At 37.3% G+C, this 14,648-nt stretch overlaps 1 protein-coding gene across 1 annotated transcript in view; it reads right to left on the bottom strand.

Moving 5' to 3' along the window:
• The window catches only part of LOC131043062 (uncharacterized), a 197,457-nt gene extending 184,685 nt beyond the window's left edge, over positions 1-12,772 (bottom strand). The window contains exon 1 of the mRNA XM_057976403.2: positions 12,374-12,772. Coding sequence (XP_057832386.2) covers positions 12,374-12,586 — 213 coding nt within the window. The 5' untranslated portion in view covers positions 12,587-12,772. The remainder of the gene's footprint in view (positions 1-12,373) is intronic.
• Between the last annotated feature and the right edge of the window lie 1,876 nt (positions 12,773-14,648).

A 14,648-nucleotide genomic window follows, 5' to 3' on the forward strand; every position in this document is an offset into this window, starting at 1 on the left:
AAGGAAGGCCATCCCTAAAACATCAAAGGGAACAGGAAAGTTGGAAGAACCGTGCTGATGGAACACAGTGTTCCATTGAGTCAGCCCTATCCCCAGTTAAAATATGAAGATTATATCCTAGAATATCAAAGGGCTAAACGCCCCCCATAAGCAAGATGTGTTACGGAACGTCATCAGATATCATAAACCAGATGTGGTCCTTGTTCAGGAAACCAAGATGTCTAAAGAAAAAGTTGAAAGGATCAGAATTTTCAAAGAAAACAGAGTCATAGGAACTAACTCTAAAGGTGCCTCTGGAGGAACTGCGATCTTCTGGAACAAAAATACTATAATAGGAAAGGAAATCATCTCCGCCTTTAATAGGAACTCTGTTTTGCTCGAGCATATTAAGGACAACTTTGTTTGGGTGTTATCTAATGTCTACGCTCCTAATACTAAATCCGGGAGAGCTAAATTCTAGAAAAGCCTTGCGGCTAACAGACTCCAGTTTGCTGATCAAAGTTGGATTATTATGGGAGACTTCAATACCCCACTCAAAGATGAAGATAAGATGGGAGGAATCCCCTTACATCTTGATGGAAAACAAGACCTTATGGATTTCATTAATGACCAAGCTCTCATTGATGTTGATCTCCAGGGCATCAATTACACCTGGACCAATAGAAGAACCGAAGCTGATTTGATTCAAGTTAGGCTTGACAGATCTTTAATTTCTCCTGACTGGCTTTCTAAGTATAGCTGTTCCCTTGGTTCTGTTATCAAAATCGGTTCAGACCATTTCCCCATCTCTTTCTCTGCCAACTCTTTTTCGGCTAAGAGAAACTTTCCTTTTAGATTTGAAAAAGCTTGGCTCTCCCATCCTTCTCTGGAAGCCTGCATTACTGAATGGTGGAACTCTCAAGTGGAGGGTAAGGCTCTTTTCGGAATTGCTAAAAAGCTCAACATCATAAAAACCAAAATTAAAACCTGGAACAAAGAGATCTTTGGGGACATATTCAAGAACAAAACTCAAGTTAAAGCTGAATTAAAGCTTGTTCAGGATATAATCCAAGAGGTGGGGTTGACCGAAGATCTTAGGACGGCTGAAAATGATCTGTTATCTAAATACCACTCCATCATTTCTAATGAAGAGACTTTCTGGAGACAAAGATCTAGAGCTCTGTTCCTAAAGGAAGGTGATAAAAACACTCGCTTCTTTCACTTAACCGCCCTTAAGCTCAAGGCTGCTAATAGAATATCCAGACTAACTTGCAATAAAGAAGTCCTTACAGAGGATTGCGACATCAGGAAGGAAGCTCTTGAGCATTTCAGTATCTTGCTGGGTGAAGTGGACAACCTGGACTACAATAAGCAAAACACTCTTTTACAAGCTATCCCTTCTATCCTATCAGAAGTTGACAATCGCCTCTTATCCCGTATTCCCACTAATCCTGAAATCAGAAAGGCTGTGTTTTCCTTTCAAGGTGATAAATCCCCTGGCCCGGACGGCTTTCCCATGTTTTTCTTCCAAAAATTCTGGTACATTGTGGAGGCGGACATATGCAATGGTGTTAAGGAATTATTTGGCTCCAAAAGACTTCTTAAGAAACTGAATGCCACTTTCATTGTCCTTATCCCAAAGATCCCCGGAGCTGATTCTCTTAACAAGTTTAGACCCATCAGCTTGTGTAATTCTGTCTACAAGATCCTTTCCAAGGTTTTGACTTCCAGGTTGCTTGATGTTCTCCCAAGGATTATCTCTATTCAACAGAATGGTTTTGTCCCCGGAAGACAGATTTTGGACTCCATCATCTCTATTCATGAAAATATCCACTCCCTGAAAGTGGCGAGTAAACAGGGATTCTTCCTTAAGTTAGACATGGCTAAAGCTTTTGATAGAGTGAACTGGCAGTTTCTCCTCAGGATCATGGAATCGTTTGGTTTTGGCGACAAAGTTATCCAGCTCTGTTCTCAACTCATGAGAACTTCCTCCTCTGCTGTTATTGTTAATGGCTCCCCGTCTAATTTCTTCAAAAGCTCCAGACATCTCAGACACGGAGACCCCATCTCCCCTATCCTGTTTACCATTCTTGTTGAATGCCTGGGTAGATTCATCCTTAAAAATGTGGAAGAAGGCAATCTTAAGGGTCTGAAACCCTCTTCTTCCAATGTTGTTTGCTCTCATGAACAATTCGTTGATGATTCTATCACCATGGGGGAGGCCACCATCTTGGAAGCCAAAAACATGAAAATCATTCTGAATACCTATGAATCGGCCTCTAGTCAAAAAATCAATTGGGATAAAAGCTCTCTGTTTTTCATCAATACCCCAACCCAAAGGCAAATTAGGATTGGCAGGATTCTTGGTTGTAACATTTCTGAGTTTCCTTCTACCTATTTAGGGCTTCCTCTCTGTCTCAAGCCTGAGGATTCCTTCTAGAATAAGTTAATTGACAGATTCAATCTGAAACTCGCTGGCTGGAAAGGGGCTGTTCTTAGTCAAGCTGGTAAAGTCACTCTGCTCAAAGCCACTCTCCAAAATCTTCCTGTGTATGCTCTTAGCTTGTTCAAAATCCCCTCAAAGTTTGCAGAAACTATTGAAAGAATCCAAAAAAAGTTCCTTTGGTCGGGAGTGGAAGCTAAAAACAGAATCCCCCTTATAGCCTGGAATAACATTTGTACCCCTAAGGCCTCAAGTGGGCTGGACTTAAGGAACATTAGCTCTATGAATAAAGCTTTATTAGCCAAACAAATTTGGAGATTCAAAGGGGAGGAAAGAGAATGGAACTCTATTTGGAAAAACAAATATCTCTATATGCAACCTTCTGAGGAAGAATTTTTTGACAACTCTTTCTCTGTTGATGGATTTGCCATTTGGAATGCAGTGCAATCTGCTAAAGGCTGGGCTGCTGCTGGCAGAACCTGGAACCTTGGGGATGGGAGGAAAATTAGATTTTGGGAAGATAGATGGATCCTGGATAAACCTCTGGAGGAAATCTCTATCATCAAAGATTGGAAAAACAGTTTCAAATGCAAGTATGGTGAATTGGTAAGAGATTACTGGATAAACGGGGACTGGATTGACTTTAGCCAGCAGTGCCCGAATCTCAAGTTCCTTCAGATTGCTCTTTCTGCTAAAATCCCTAAAGACAACAAAGATGACATTCTGATATGGGGGAAAACTCTGGATGGGAAATACTCTGTTTCCTCTATTGTGGCTATTCATAATGTCCCAGTGGAAGCTTCTCCCATCTGGGCTAAAGTTTGGAATAAGAACTTAGTTCCCAAAATCAACATCTTCTTCTGGATTTTCATCCAAAATAAGATTTTAACCCTGGATAATCTTCATAAAAGAGGCATCATTTTTCCTAACATGTGTTCTCTTTGTTGCAGGGAAGAAGAGACAGCTTGCCACATCCTCAATCAATGCTCTTTTAGCCAGGACATCTGGAAAATCATCCTAACCAGGTGGAACCTGAGCTGGGTCTTCCCGAATTCTCTTGGTGACACTTGGCTTCAATGGCATTGTCCTAACTCTAATCCAAAAATTGTGGAGATCTGGAGACTTACTCTGCCGATTGTTATCTGGAATATATGGAAAGAGCATAACAATAGGATTTTCAGAGATAAAAGGGCTATTCCTGAAGTGGTTGCAGACAAAATCTTTAGGAGTATTTTTGAATGCCTCTATGGCACTGATCAGGGACTTGCTGCTAAAGAAGATTTCAAAGACAGATGGAACCTTTCTACCACCACCACTAGCAAGGAGAAAGGAAGAGAAGGTTCTGTCTGGTGTTTCCCCCCGCAGGGATGGATTAAGGCTAACTTCGATGGGGCTTCTAAAGGAAATCCGGGTAAAGCTGGATATGGGGGCATTATCAGGAATTTTGCTGGAAGTTGCCTTAAGGTGGCGGCTGGTCCTCTGGGGAATCAAACTAGCCATTTTACTGAAGCCTTCGCTGCCTTGCATACTTTAATTATAGCCAAAAATCTCAATTATGATAAATTATGGCTTGAGGGGGATTCACTTAATATTATTAAGTGCCTAAACGGGGAATTGGAGCCTTCTTGGTCCATTGACAATATCATCATGAAAGCTAGAGAGATTATCATCAGTTTCAAAGAAATTATTATACAACATGCCTTCAGAGAGCAAAACAGTGTTGCTGACTGTTTAGCGAATACTAGAGTTAATTCTGACGTTCAAATGATTTGGCACGAGGATGATCTCAATTTAAACATTAAAGAGATACTCAGAAAGGACCGTTATATGGGGAGAGAAGGACAATTAAATCATGACAAGTAAAAAGTACCACTTGCGCCTCGCTAAAAAGGCCATCATTACCTGGCACTGCGGCAGATCTCCTACTATCTCCAAAAAATTGCCGCACGCTTTGTGGATTACTCAGAGCGATATTTTGAGTTGCATAGGGAAAGAAGTTCTCAATTTGCAGAGAAACAGAGTCGATATCCTGCATTCAAAAATGGGAGGAGATCTAAGACGCGAAGAACCTGACAACACGTCGACCTGGAAAGCAATGCCTAAAGTCTGGGCAAAGCTGGAGAAGGGCTCTCTCACTAGCTTCATGGAAAAGCTTGAGGACTATGACAAAGGTAGGGTCACCTTAGCTATTTCTAAGATATCTGAAAACTGGTCTAATGGCTCTTTCAAACTTTACAGAGTTAAATTTAAGTTGGATGCTGGGCTTATTTCTACTATGACTGGTATGCCCCACTCCGGGCTCAACTTCTTTCGAGACCTCAAGGTCTCCAACAATGCAGTTACCCTGTTCCCGCGAAAGGAGAAAGAGCGGGCCAAAATCGGCAAGGCTACCAGGGGCTACTACGATGCTGCAAACATCAAGAAGTTGCGGGGTTGGGTCCTGAACGCAATCATGGAGTATATTACGGTTGAAGGTCGTTTCTCCAGGGCCCACACTTACCACTTCGTGCTCTTGAACCATTTCAAACACGATAAAAAAGTGTCTTTGCCCTACTACCTTTTTGGATCCCTCTCCAGGTCCCTGAACAAGCACAGGACTAACCCTTCCAGTCCGATTCTCCACTGAGGGCTCCTGCTGCTCATCTATGAGCATTGCAAAACCCTCGCTCTGCAAGAAAACAAGCGGATTTCCGCTTCCCCAGGTAAAAGGAGGATGGAAGAGGGAGATACCAGCAAGGAGAAGGCGTCATCCAGCAAGAAAAGGAAAAGAGCCCTCGGATTGGAAATTGAGGACATTGTCAAGGAAAGCAGTGGTATGGAGACGGACGACTCTAACGGCGAAGTCAGCTGGAAGGAAGAGGAGCTGGGCAACGAGGAAGAAAGTGGAGATTTCGAGCCTGGTCAAGATAGCCCTATTCCAAGTGATCACCCTGGTAAGGACAATAGCCATCTGATGGAGGAGAGGGCTCCCGAGGATAATGAGGAAACCGAAGTTAATTCTGAGAAGGAAACAAACAAAGACTCCGAGAAGAACCTGACTGAGGAAAGGGATAGCAAGGCCAAGGACAGTGCTGGTGAGGGGCTTATCCTGGATAATCTCAAGAAGCTCTCTGAGGCCAGAATGAATTTCGACAGACGGACTTACGAAACCCTGAAAAACCTGGAGAAGCAAGGGATAAATTCGAATAAAAAAAGGGAGGATGAAAACAGAGAGCATATTAATTGGAAGCAGGATATGGAGAATAAGGTAAAATCGTTGGAAGATGGAAAAGAAGCGATGAAAAATCTGATGGGAATTATCCCAAGTATCCTCACTGCTGTCACCAAAAACCTGGAAGACATTGCCAAGGTTTTTGACCATACTCCTAAACCGGTTGTGGATCTTGACCTGGAAGAGGAGACCATTCAAACTGGAAGTGGTGGTGATGCTACCCCGGCGGGCGGAACTACAAAGAGAACCAGGGCCAATATCAAGAAAGTTGTGGCTGCTGCGGCCAAGGACCCTCCCAACCTCAAAGACAACATCAAAGAGCTGCAGGAAATTAGCAGCACCCTGGCTAAAGCCCTGGATAAAATCTGATTCCTGGATGGCCTGCTGGCTTTTAGGGGCTTTTGTGGATTTTCCTTGGTTTTCCGCTGGTTTTTTCCTTTTGTTTTGTTTCTCTCTGTTTCTCGTGGCTTTGTTGTCGTAGTCTTGCTTGTAAAGGGTTTCGGGGCCCCTTCAAAACCTACTTTTTCATTAATCAAAAACAACACCCTTCATGATTTTTGTGGAAAAAATAAAAAAACCCTCCAACAGAGAAAGAACCCATCATTTTTGTGTGAAAAAACATACAAAAAAGGAAAAGAGAAACCATGATTTTTTAAGAGAAAAGTATGCAAAACCCTCCATGATTTTTTGTGGAGAAAAATCAAAAAACCCATCCACGATTTTTGAAGAGAAAATCATACAAAACCCTCCAATCTGTTCAAAAACTTTACTCGCGGCCATCATGAGTAGTAAAAAGAAATAAAAACTCCCTAATTTTGTGAAAAAATTAAACAAAACCCTTCCATGATTTTTTGTGGAAAAAAATTAGAAAACCCACGAAATTTTTTTTAAAAATAGCCAAAAAAGAACCTAAGCTCTTATACCATGAAATGATAATTCGATGTTGAAATTAATTAAGGATAGGAATACTCCTTATATAGAAAATTACAAGAGGATCTTTCCATAACGGAAACAATCGAGATTAGAAACATGAAAGGAGACATTCTAAAAAGAAACTAAACACGAAAATGGAAAGATCCTAAACTAACTGAATGACCATTATAGAAACATTCCATATTTATTTTAACAAAAAATCAACCTTTTTGCACACTTTAAGATGTTTTTAAAATATTAAACTTTAAAGTGATTATGGAGCCAAATAGAGAAATTAATATTTTATTCACCAAGAAAGTTATAATAGATGGAAATTGTGAATAGAAAAGGGTTACCATTTCTTTCCTATTTTCTCTAAGTGAGACTTGAGTTCTTCTCATATTTCTTGAGAATGAAAACCCTCTAGAAATACGAGTTTCAAGGACGAAAACCCTCCTAGATGGATTTGGTGATTTCACCCTGAAGTCACAGCTGTGCCGCAAATAAATATTTCCCAATTGCTGTTGAAGATGTAGATTTTTTGTGTTTTGATTTGTATTTGGTTTGCTGAGATTTATTTAAGCTATAGCTGTTTCAGTGATTTATTTGGTTTGCTAACATAAGAAAAAAATTATTCAAGAGTATATAGATGCCTACTCAGGCCTGATCAATGTACAATTATCACAATTACTCAAAAGCTTAAATGCCCTATATAACTCCTGCAGGCTATAATGTCCCCCCTTTGCGCCTAGTCAGCATGGGAGTACCATTAGCCTATTCCGAGTTCCTGTAGGATAAATGGTCTTGGTTAAGGGACTCTATGTCCTGGTTGAGGTCATGCAGGAATTTCTTTTGCTTTCCGACAGAGTTTTCTATTTGTGGCAAGGAGTTATTTTTAGTACTTGCTATTTATAGTAAGTCAATGGGCCACTAGTTTCTTCGGTCACTGAGAGGTTCCTATCTTTAACTTTGATGAGTTCAAAGGCTCCAAAGAAATATTTGTTTTATTGGCCATTCCAATCTTTTTAATGTTGCCTTTAAGCCTTTCGGAAGAGTACCCCATGGCCTAGTAGAATAACATTGTTTTTAAAAGGGGGACCATATCCCCATGGCCTAGTTGAATAACATTTTTTTAAAAAGGAACCATTATATTTCCTTGACTTAAGGCTAAAACAATGCCTTAGAAAATAGATGCCTAAGGGAGAAAAGGAAATATTTAAAATGCAAAATATTTTGAGAAGGCAAAAAAGTGGGAAAACCCTAAAGTTGCCCTAATTTGCTCTCTCATTGTTTAAAAGGGAGATTGAGCCTTCATTTGTGCATCTTTATTTTGGGGACATAACAAAGTGCTGCTGGAGCATTTCCACGAAGGACAAACCTGCTGGTTTGAGGAAGAAAACCCTCAGCTGGGACACTGGTTTCGGTGGTGAAAGACCCACCCTAGCTGGTTGTCGTTCGAAGTTCGAAGTTTGGTGATCTTTTGGCTTGTGGAAGTGTTCGATTTTGGTGTGAAGATGAAGATTTTCAATGTGTTTCAAAGAGGGTTCAAGGGTTTGGGTGTTGTGTGAGTTTTTTGGGTGAATAGTTTTGATTTGCAGAGTGCTGGTGTAGATTTTAGCAAAAATCTGGTAATGTTTTGGGTGGGCTGTAGCTGTTCTGTTACCTTTTGATGCTTTCCTAATTGCTGGGCACGTTCTGAAATGATAATTTATATTTCTGAGTTTAATACTGCTGTCAACGAACAGTGAGTGCTGGAGCAGATTAGGAGCAGCTAGAGACCTGTTTATCAATTCAACAAGTTGCCTTAGTCTATGCAGTCTATGCATGCTTTGCTATGGTGCTGCACACATCTCAATGCTGTCTTTCCTAGTGAATCATGTTGGTAACAGGTCTGTAATTTAAATGTTTAATCTGATTTTCAGAAAACTGTTAAAATCAAGTCTGATTTGTAATCTTTGACAATGTCCTATGAAGCTTGATTGACGTTTAGATACAATCTACTCTTGCTATTTTATGTCTTTACGCACATATATTTGTTATATGTTGATTATTATCATGGAAACAAACTGAAGCAAACAAACAGCAAGTACTCTTCATTGGTTTAATATTGCATCATATAGTCTTCAGAAAGAAAAAAAAACAGGGGTGAACATTGTACAAGCTTAAATGCATTTGTGTAACTGATCTAAGATTCCTTAAGCCACATGTACTGTCCCTTCTGGACCAAGCAAATTCCTAACCACACTGCACAACTGATGAGCAACCTGACATTATTATTGGTGTTCAACAGATGAATGCATAAAATAATACATATTGATGCTGGATGGAATAATCGGTCTCTGCTGGTTGGTTGGTTCATCTGTGTTTTACATAACAAATATACATAGCAATTATATATTGATACAGAGGTGCCAAACATAGAAAGTCCAACTGACCAGCAGATGCCAAAAACACTATTGGAGACTAGCAATTTAGAAGCATCGACATGAAAATAGCAGGACATCATATATACAAAATGAGATGAAGCCTGGATTAACCTCAAACCATTGCCAAGGGATCATCCATGAAACTGTGATCACTGGAGAATTTCAACTCATCAGAGAAGTTACCAGGAAAACTACAAAATTCCTCGTTAATTTATCAGCATCCATACTGACCCTCGTTCATGTTGATCATCCTCATTACAAACATTTCCCAAGAAGCAATTTCTTGCCACCGTGGCAGAGCTCATGTACTTAATCTTCAAGCCTACCCACTATCTCTTACAAGTTACCGGCAGAAACATTATTGCGAATATTAATAGAAGCATCCAAAACAGCTTTTAAGTTGATTGAAGCTGCAGAGAAAGAATAAATTTACCACTAAACACCTCTACTGTACTTAAAAAACAATAAATATACTTCAGAATATCACTCAAGACTAACACTTCATAGATGTCACCTTTTCAATATTTTGTAGAGTTGTAGACTTTTTCTATGTATTTGTTTCAACCTTCTGCACTACAGCTATTTTCTGTCAGTCCGGTAGCATTTATTCTCATTAATCTATTTTTTTTTTTTTAAACGAATTGATAAGTTGCATAGGGGTATTGCAAACATAGTTTTGATATTCTGAATCTCTGTCAGAAGGTAAAACTGGCCGAGTCCGAAACCAAGTTAAAAACACTCTAGCACCTTGCACCTGGAAACAAGGGAGTCAAAATTAGAGAAAACATCAGCTATTTATCTCTTCTTTTAATTTTACTGTTTTTTTGGGTTGCCGATATAATTCCAAATTTTTCCAATAATATCCCAATAAATTGAAAATATCTAGTATTCTTTATTGTTAGTTCAAAATTCAATGTTGATTCAATGGAATTTATTGAGCCTATATTGTTTCTAATTGCTATAGAAATGTTTTGTTATGTGTGTTGAGGGAGATTTAATTATTTTTAGCAAGTTTACAAGCTTTATGTTGCAGATTTTTTCAAAGTTGAGAATTGTTTTTTGTACCAAGACCTTAACATAATTCACCAAAGCATTATGTCCTTGTGTTTTACTTTTAACCTATCCAATCTTTATGTGTACTTGCATTGTCCAGTCTTTCTTTTAACTAAAAATGTGGAGTTGTAAAGTTTTCTTTCAAGCATAAAAAAGCCGTTTGCAAAAACCGTTTGCCTAGGATTGAAGAGTCTCTCAGCTGCTTTTTTCCGTATATGAATCCAAAAAGATACATATTTAAGTTATTCAACATAATTGTGAACCATCCCAAAAAACATCGTAAAGATTGTAAATAGCAAATCTACGACACATCTATTCCATTTTGTGTCACACTAAAAGGTGTGAATTGAAATGCTAAAACTTAGAAAAATAAAAAGAGCTATTGAAACATATTTCTTGTTTTAAGCTCTCATTGCTTACCCAAAGCCAGTTTCTCTAGTTCATTATTGTTGGATATAAAACACCAGCAGAGTATGACAATTCGGTTCAATCCATAATATCCAGTTGAAGCCAGTTTTTATAGTCAGTTATTTTTAGATACAAAAAGCCAGCCTAAGTATGACAATTCAGTTCAGTCCATCATGTTCAGTTCAAACCAGTGTCTCTAGTCCATTATTGTTAATTAGAAAAATCCAGCCAGAGTATGACAGTTTGATTCAATCCATCTGCGAGTCTCAGTCAGACTCACAGAGTCCCAAGCCAAGCAGCAAACAACAAATTTTGCTGCCTTAACTTGGTAAAACTTGTGCGTAAAAAACTCCTTTCTTACTTCACAAAAGATGGTATAAAGAAATTACACTTGCAAGGGCCTTCGCCTTTCATTCCTTACTTCCCTTCTATACTTCATGCTCTGCAAATCAGTGACTCTTTAGACATAGTTGCACTGTTGCCATTCAAACGAGATCTGTGCTATATGTAAATGCTACCAGCTGTTTACCTCAAATAAAGTTCAGAAGATTAATAGAACTCAAGAAAGTTCAGATTTTTAATATTACTGCTATTAATAAAGTTTTGCAGCATTAGAGCGCGACTGCTTGAATCACAGCTTTACCTTGAAGACAATTGCCATTTACCCTCGTGGGTGGAATCAGATCATTTTCATGGGTATTCCTCATTCTTGCCCGGGAAAAAGCATCTCGTCTTCTTTTAGAGGGAAAAGTGTTTTTAGCTTCCAAAGTCAACCCACTTTCAATATTTGTTATTTTTGCTCTCCGTTTGTTAATTGTTTTCACTTTCCTTTGATAGGCTTTCTATGTGTCAGTTGGATTTAATGTGAGGAGAATCAATCCACCTTTCAAATGGCTATGAAGAGTCGAGACAGAATCAGCATGTGTTCATCTTCATGATGTTGCGAATATAAAGGTATAACTGCTATTTAGCGGCTCATTTGTAGCTCGCTCCAGCAGCTTGAGATACTTCGAACTTCGATTCAAGACTGAGTTGAAAGATTTTGTAATTCTTTCCAGTTCCAGTCATATATACAGTTGACCATATATGTTACTAATTTTATTCTGCTTTGGAATCATGAGAATCACATTTTGTTCATTGAAATAATGTTTTAATATTTATGGGTTTTTAATTTGCTTAGTAATGACGAATTCTCGCCAGGCTTTTCACCAAGTACAAGTCAAAAATGTGCCAGACTAATCCACGCTGAGTCTTTATTCCATGTCCCAAACTTCAATCAAATATGAGAAACGTTTCCTCTATTTTGAGAGATTTTGTAGCATGTATGTAGTTAAGTTTTTGCCATCGGTCCGAACTTTCAATCAATGATAATAAACTTCTCCTCTATTTTGAAAGATTTTGCAACAATTAAATTTTCTGTATTTTGCTACGGACTCTGTAAATTTATCGGTTTTTAATCAATATTTTTTTCCTACGAAATGTCATTTCTCTTAGTGTTAAGACCGATAGGTATCTTTTCTATCAAATTCACTAAAACTTGCCTATGGTTTCATCCATTATGTACTCCAAACTCAAAACCAAATGCGGTAGTCTACCTGATTAAAAATCCAACCTATCAACATGTAGCACGTCTGATGAGGATTTCAACAAGGGGCTCTGCAATGAGATCTCCAATTATTGTTAATGTGTTAAAACGTTTACTATGTTATTTGCTCGCGGAATTTCTACTTTTTCGGGAGCAATCACAGATGGGTTTCCCCAAATGCAAGCCGAGTCCTAGTCTCAAAACAGTCATAGCAACTATTGGAATTCGGAACAACTTGATGTTTATTACACTGCAACTTCAAAAATTAAGTATTTATTTGGCTAAATTAGCAACTTGGGCGAGCCATTAGGTGTGTGAGTGCAGATAATTATATAATTGAAAGGGCATGTAGGTACCTCGGCTGTGGAAGAATGAAGCATTTCGTGCACTTCGGACCTCAGGTCGGAGATATCTTGGAAGGCACTGTGATGCCACTGCGGGTGCCCTGGATCGCGTCTGAATGCCTCCTTCACCGCACATTCAACTACTCCTCTTCCTGATAATAATTCTAAAACTGCTAAAACTACCAAGGCCTTCCATGAATCCAAATATTTCATTCTGCTTCCCATATCCACTGATCACTGATCCGCTGTCCTGCTACTGATCATAAATCCAAATATGTCATTCTCCTTCCACTATGGTTTTGTGTACAAAACGCTAGTTATACGATGATTACGAAGAAGCGCGTATTCGGCCGGAATGGCTCCTCTTTTCGTTGGCTTTTAATACACAAGTTATGCCTTCAGAAAATAGGGGGTTGCATCTCCATTACCTATGCTAATTTATGGAGTCTTGTAGTCATTTTGATGGGAATGTGCTAATCTTATTACATATTTATAAGTTATTATTTTTTAAATTTAATATAGTTTTATCACATAATTTGGTAGGATTCAAATAATAATATTAATAAAATTAAATATATTTTAATAAAAGTAGTAATTATTATTTATTTTTTGGGTTATATAAAGGAAATGAATAATATGGAGAAGGATAAATGGTTAAAGAATAAGAGGAGAGTCAAACAAAAGAAAAAGACATATGAAATAAATAAATTATGGATGAATAAGTGGGGTATCAAATTATAAGAATGTTCAACCATTAAAAATATAAGAGAAAATTTTAAACTATGCATGCAGACAAAGCAATTTGGGAAGAAAAAGTACTATTATATGATCAAATTGAAACCCATTGATAAACTTGACTGAAAAATTTATATAGGAGTAAATATCAAATACAATGAAGATGATTGTATCTCAATTAGGGACTTGTTTACACCAACTCAAATGTGAGATATGTAAGTAGGTCACAAAAGAAATTTACAACATTTAAAGACTTGGGGTCTCATAAATTGTTTGGTTGCATAGGCGTTATTAAAAGTTTTATCTATCTATCATATAACTATCTAGTCTTGTTTACTTTTGTTTATAATAATACTCATGTATTCATTATTTAACTCATCATTATTACATCATTATAGTCATTAACTTCCATGCATTTGCTTTGTACCTTAAAATTATCATTTAGTTTTAATGTTCATTTCAAGTGGCTCAAGATTAGCTTACTTCAATTTCAAGGAGCATAGGGATGAACCTAAGATTTAATTTTTTTAATTCTAACTCTAAAATTCTTTCCTCAACTAGCTATTATTAACAAACTTAATACAAGTTTGTGTGACATGGTTTTATGTCTCGATATTTACAAACATTCATTTATGTATTTTGAACATAGAGAAGGATGTCCACAATCAAAAGAATAAAAGAAATATATAGAGAACACCTCAATTTCCAATAGACAAGAATTGCATTTCAATATAAGACGTCTACATGTTATTGAATGTTGTCTTGATATTACTCATTATTATCAAGCTAGCTCTTTATGGATTTAACCTAAGAGAATGTGATCACCTATGAGTTGGAAAACTACTAAAAGGTGATTATAAACATTGTCTTAAAAAATTCAAATATTGAGGAAGCAAAGGCAAATAGGTTTTTAATGCTTATTTTCTTTCAAATCATTCCTATGTAAAATAGATCAATCTTGCACGGTAGGTCAAGTTTGTGATGCCTAGGTTCAAACTTGCTAGACTCGAGATCTAACCATAATTTTTTTAGATTATTTAGATTATGAGACATTTATCAAACTATGGCATTTTATTTTTTAAATGGTGAATTAATTCAATCCTAGCTTGATTATTTGAGTAAATGTGTGCTTTGATCGTTATATTTATTAAATTGGTATAGATAAATGTATGTACATATATTTTACCCTCACAAATCAATTGTGAAAATTAAATCACGTAAATTTAAATGACACTTAATGTAGCTAAATTAAAAAAGCACTTAACCATGTGGTCTTCTACAAAATATTTTTAGTTAAATTTTTAGATTAAATATAATTTAAATTTGGGATTCTCACCCTCTACATTCTTTCAAGGGGTAAAACATATAGCCTACATTTTTTAATCTTTTCGTTTACACCTACTTTTACACAAACAATGTTCATTTTATTTAATTTGGTGTGTGTATACACACACATGCATGCATATATGTGTGTGTGTACACACACACACACACATATATTACATATGCATACATATGTATATGTATATGTATATGTATATGTATATGTATA

Source organism: Cryptomeria japonica, chromosome 7, assembly GCF_030272615.1.
Source record: "Cryptomeria japonica chromosome 7, Sugi_1.0, whole genome shotgun sequence".
Classification (NCBI taxonomy): Eukaryota; Viridiplantae; Streptophyta; class Pinopsida; order Cupressales; family Cupressaceae; genus Cryptomeria; species Cryptomeria japonica.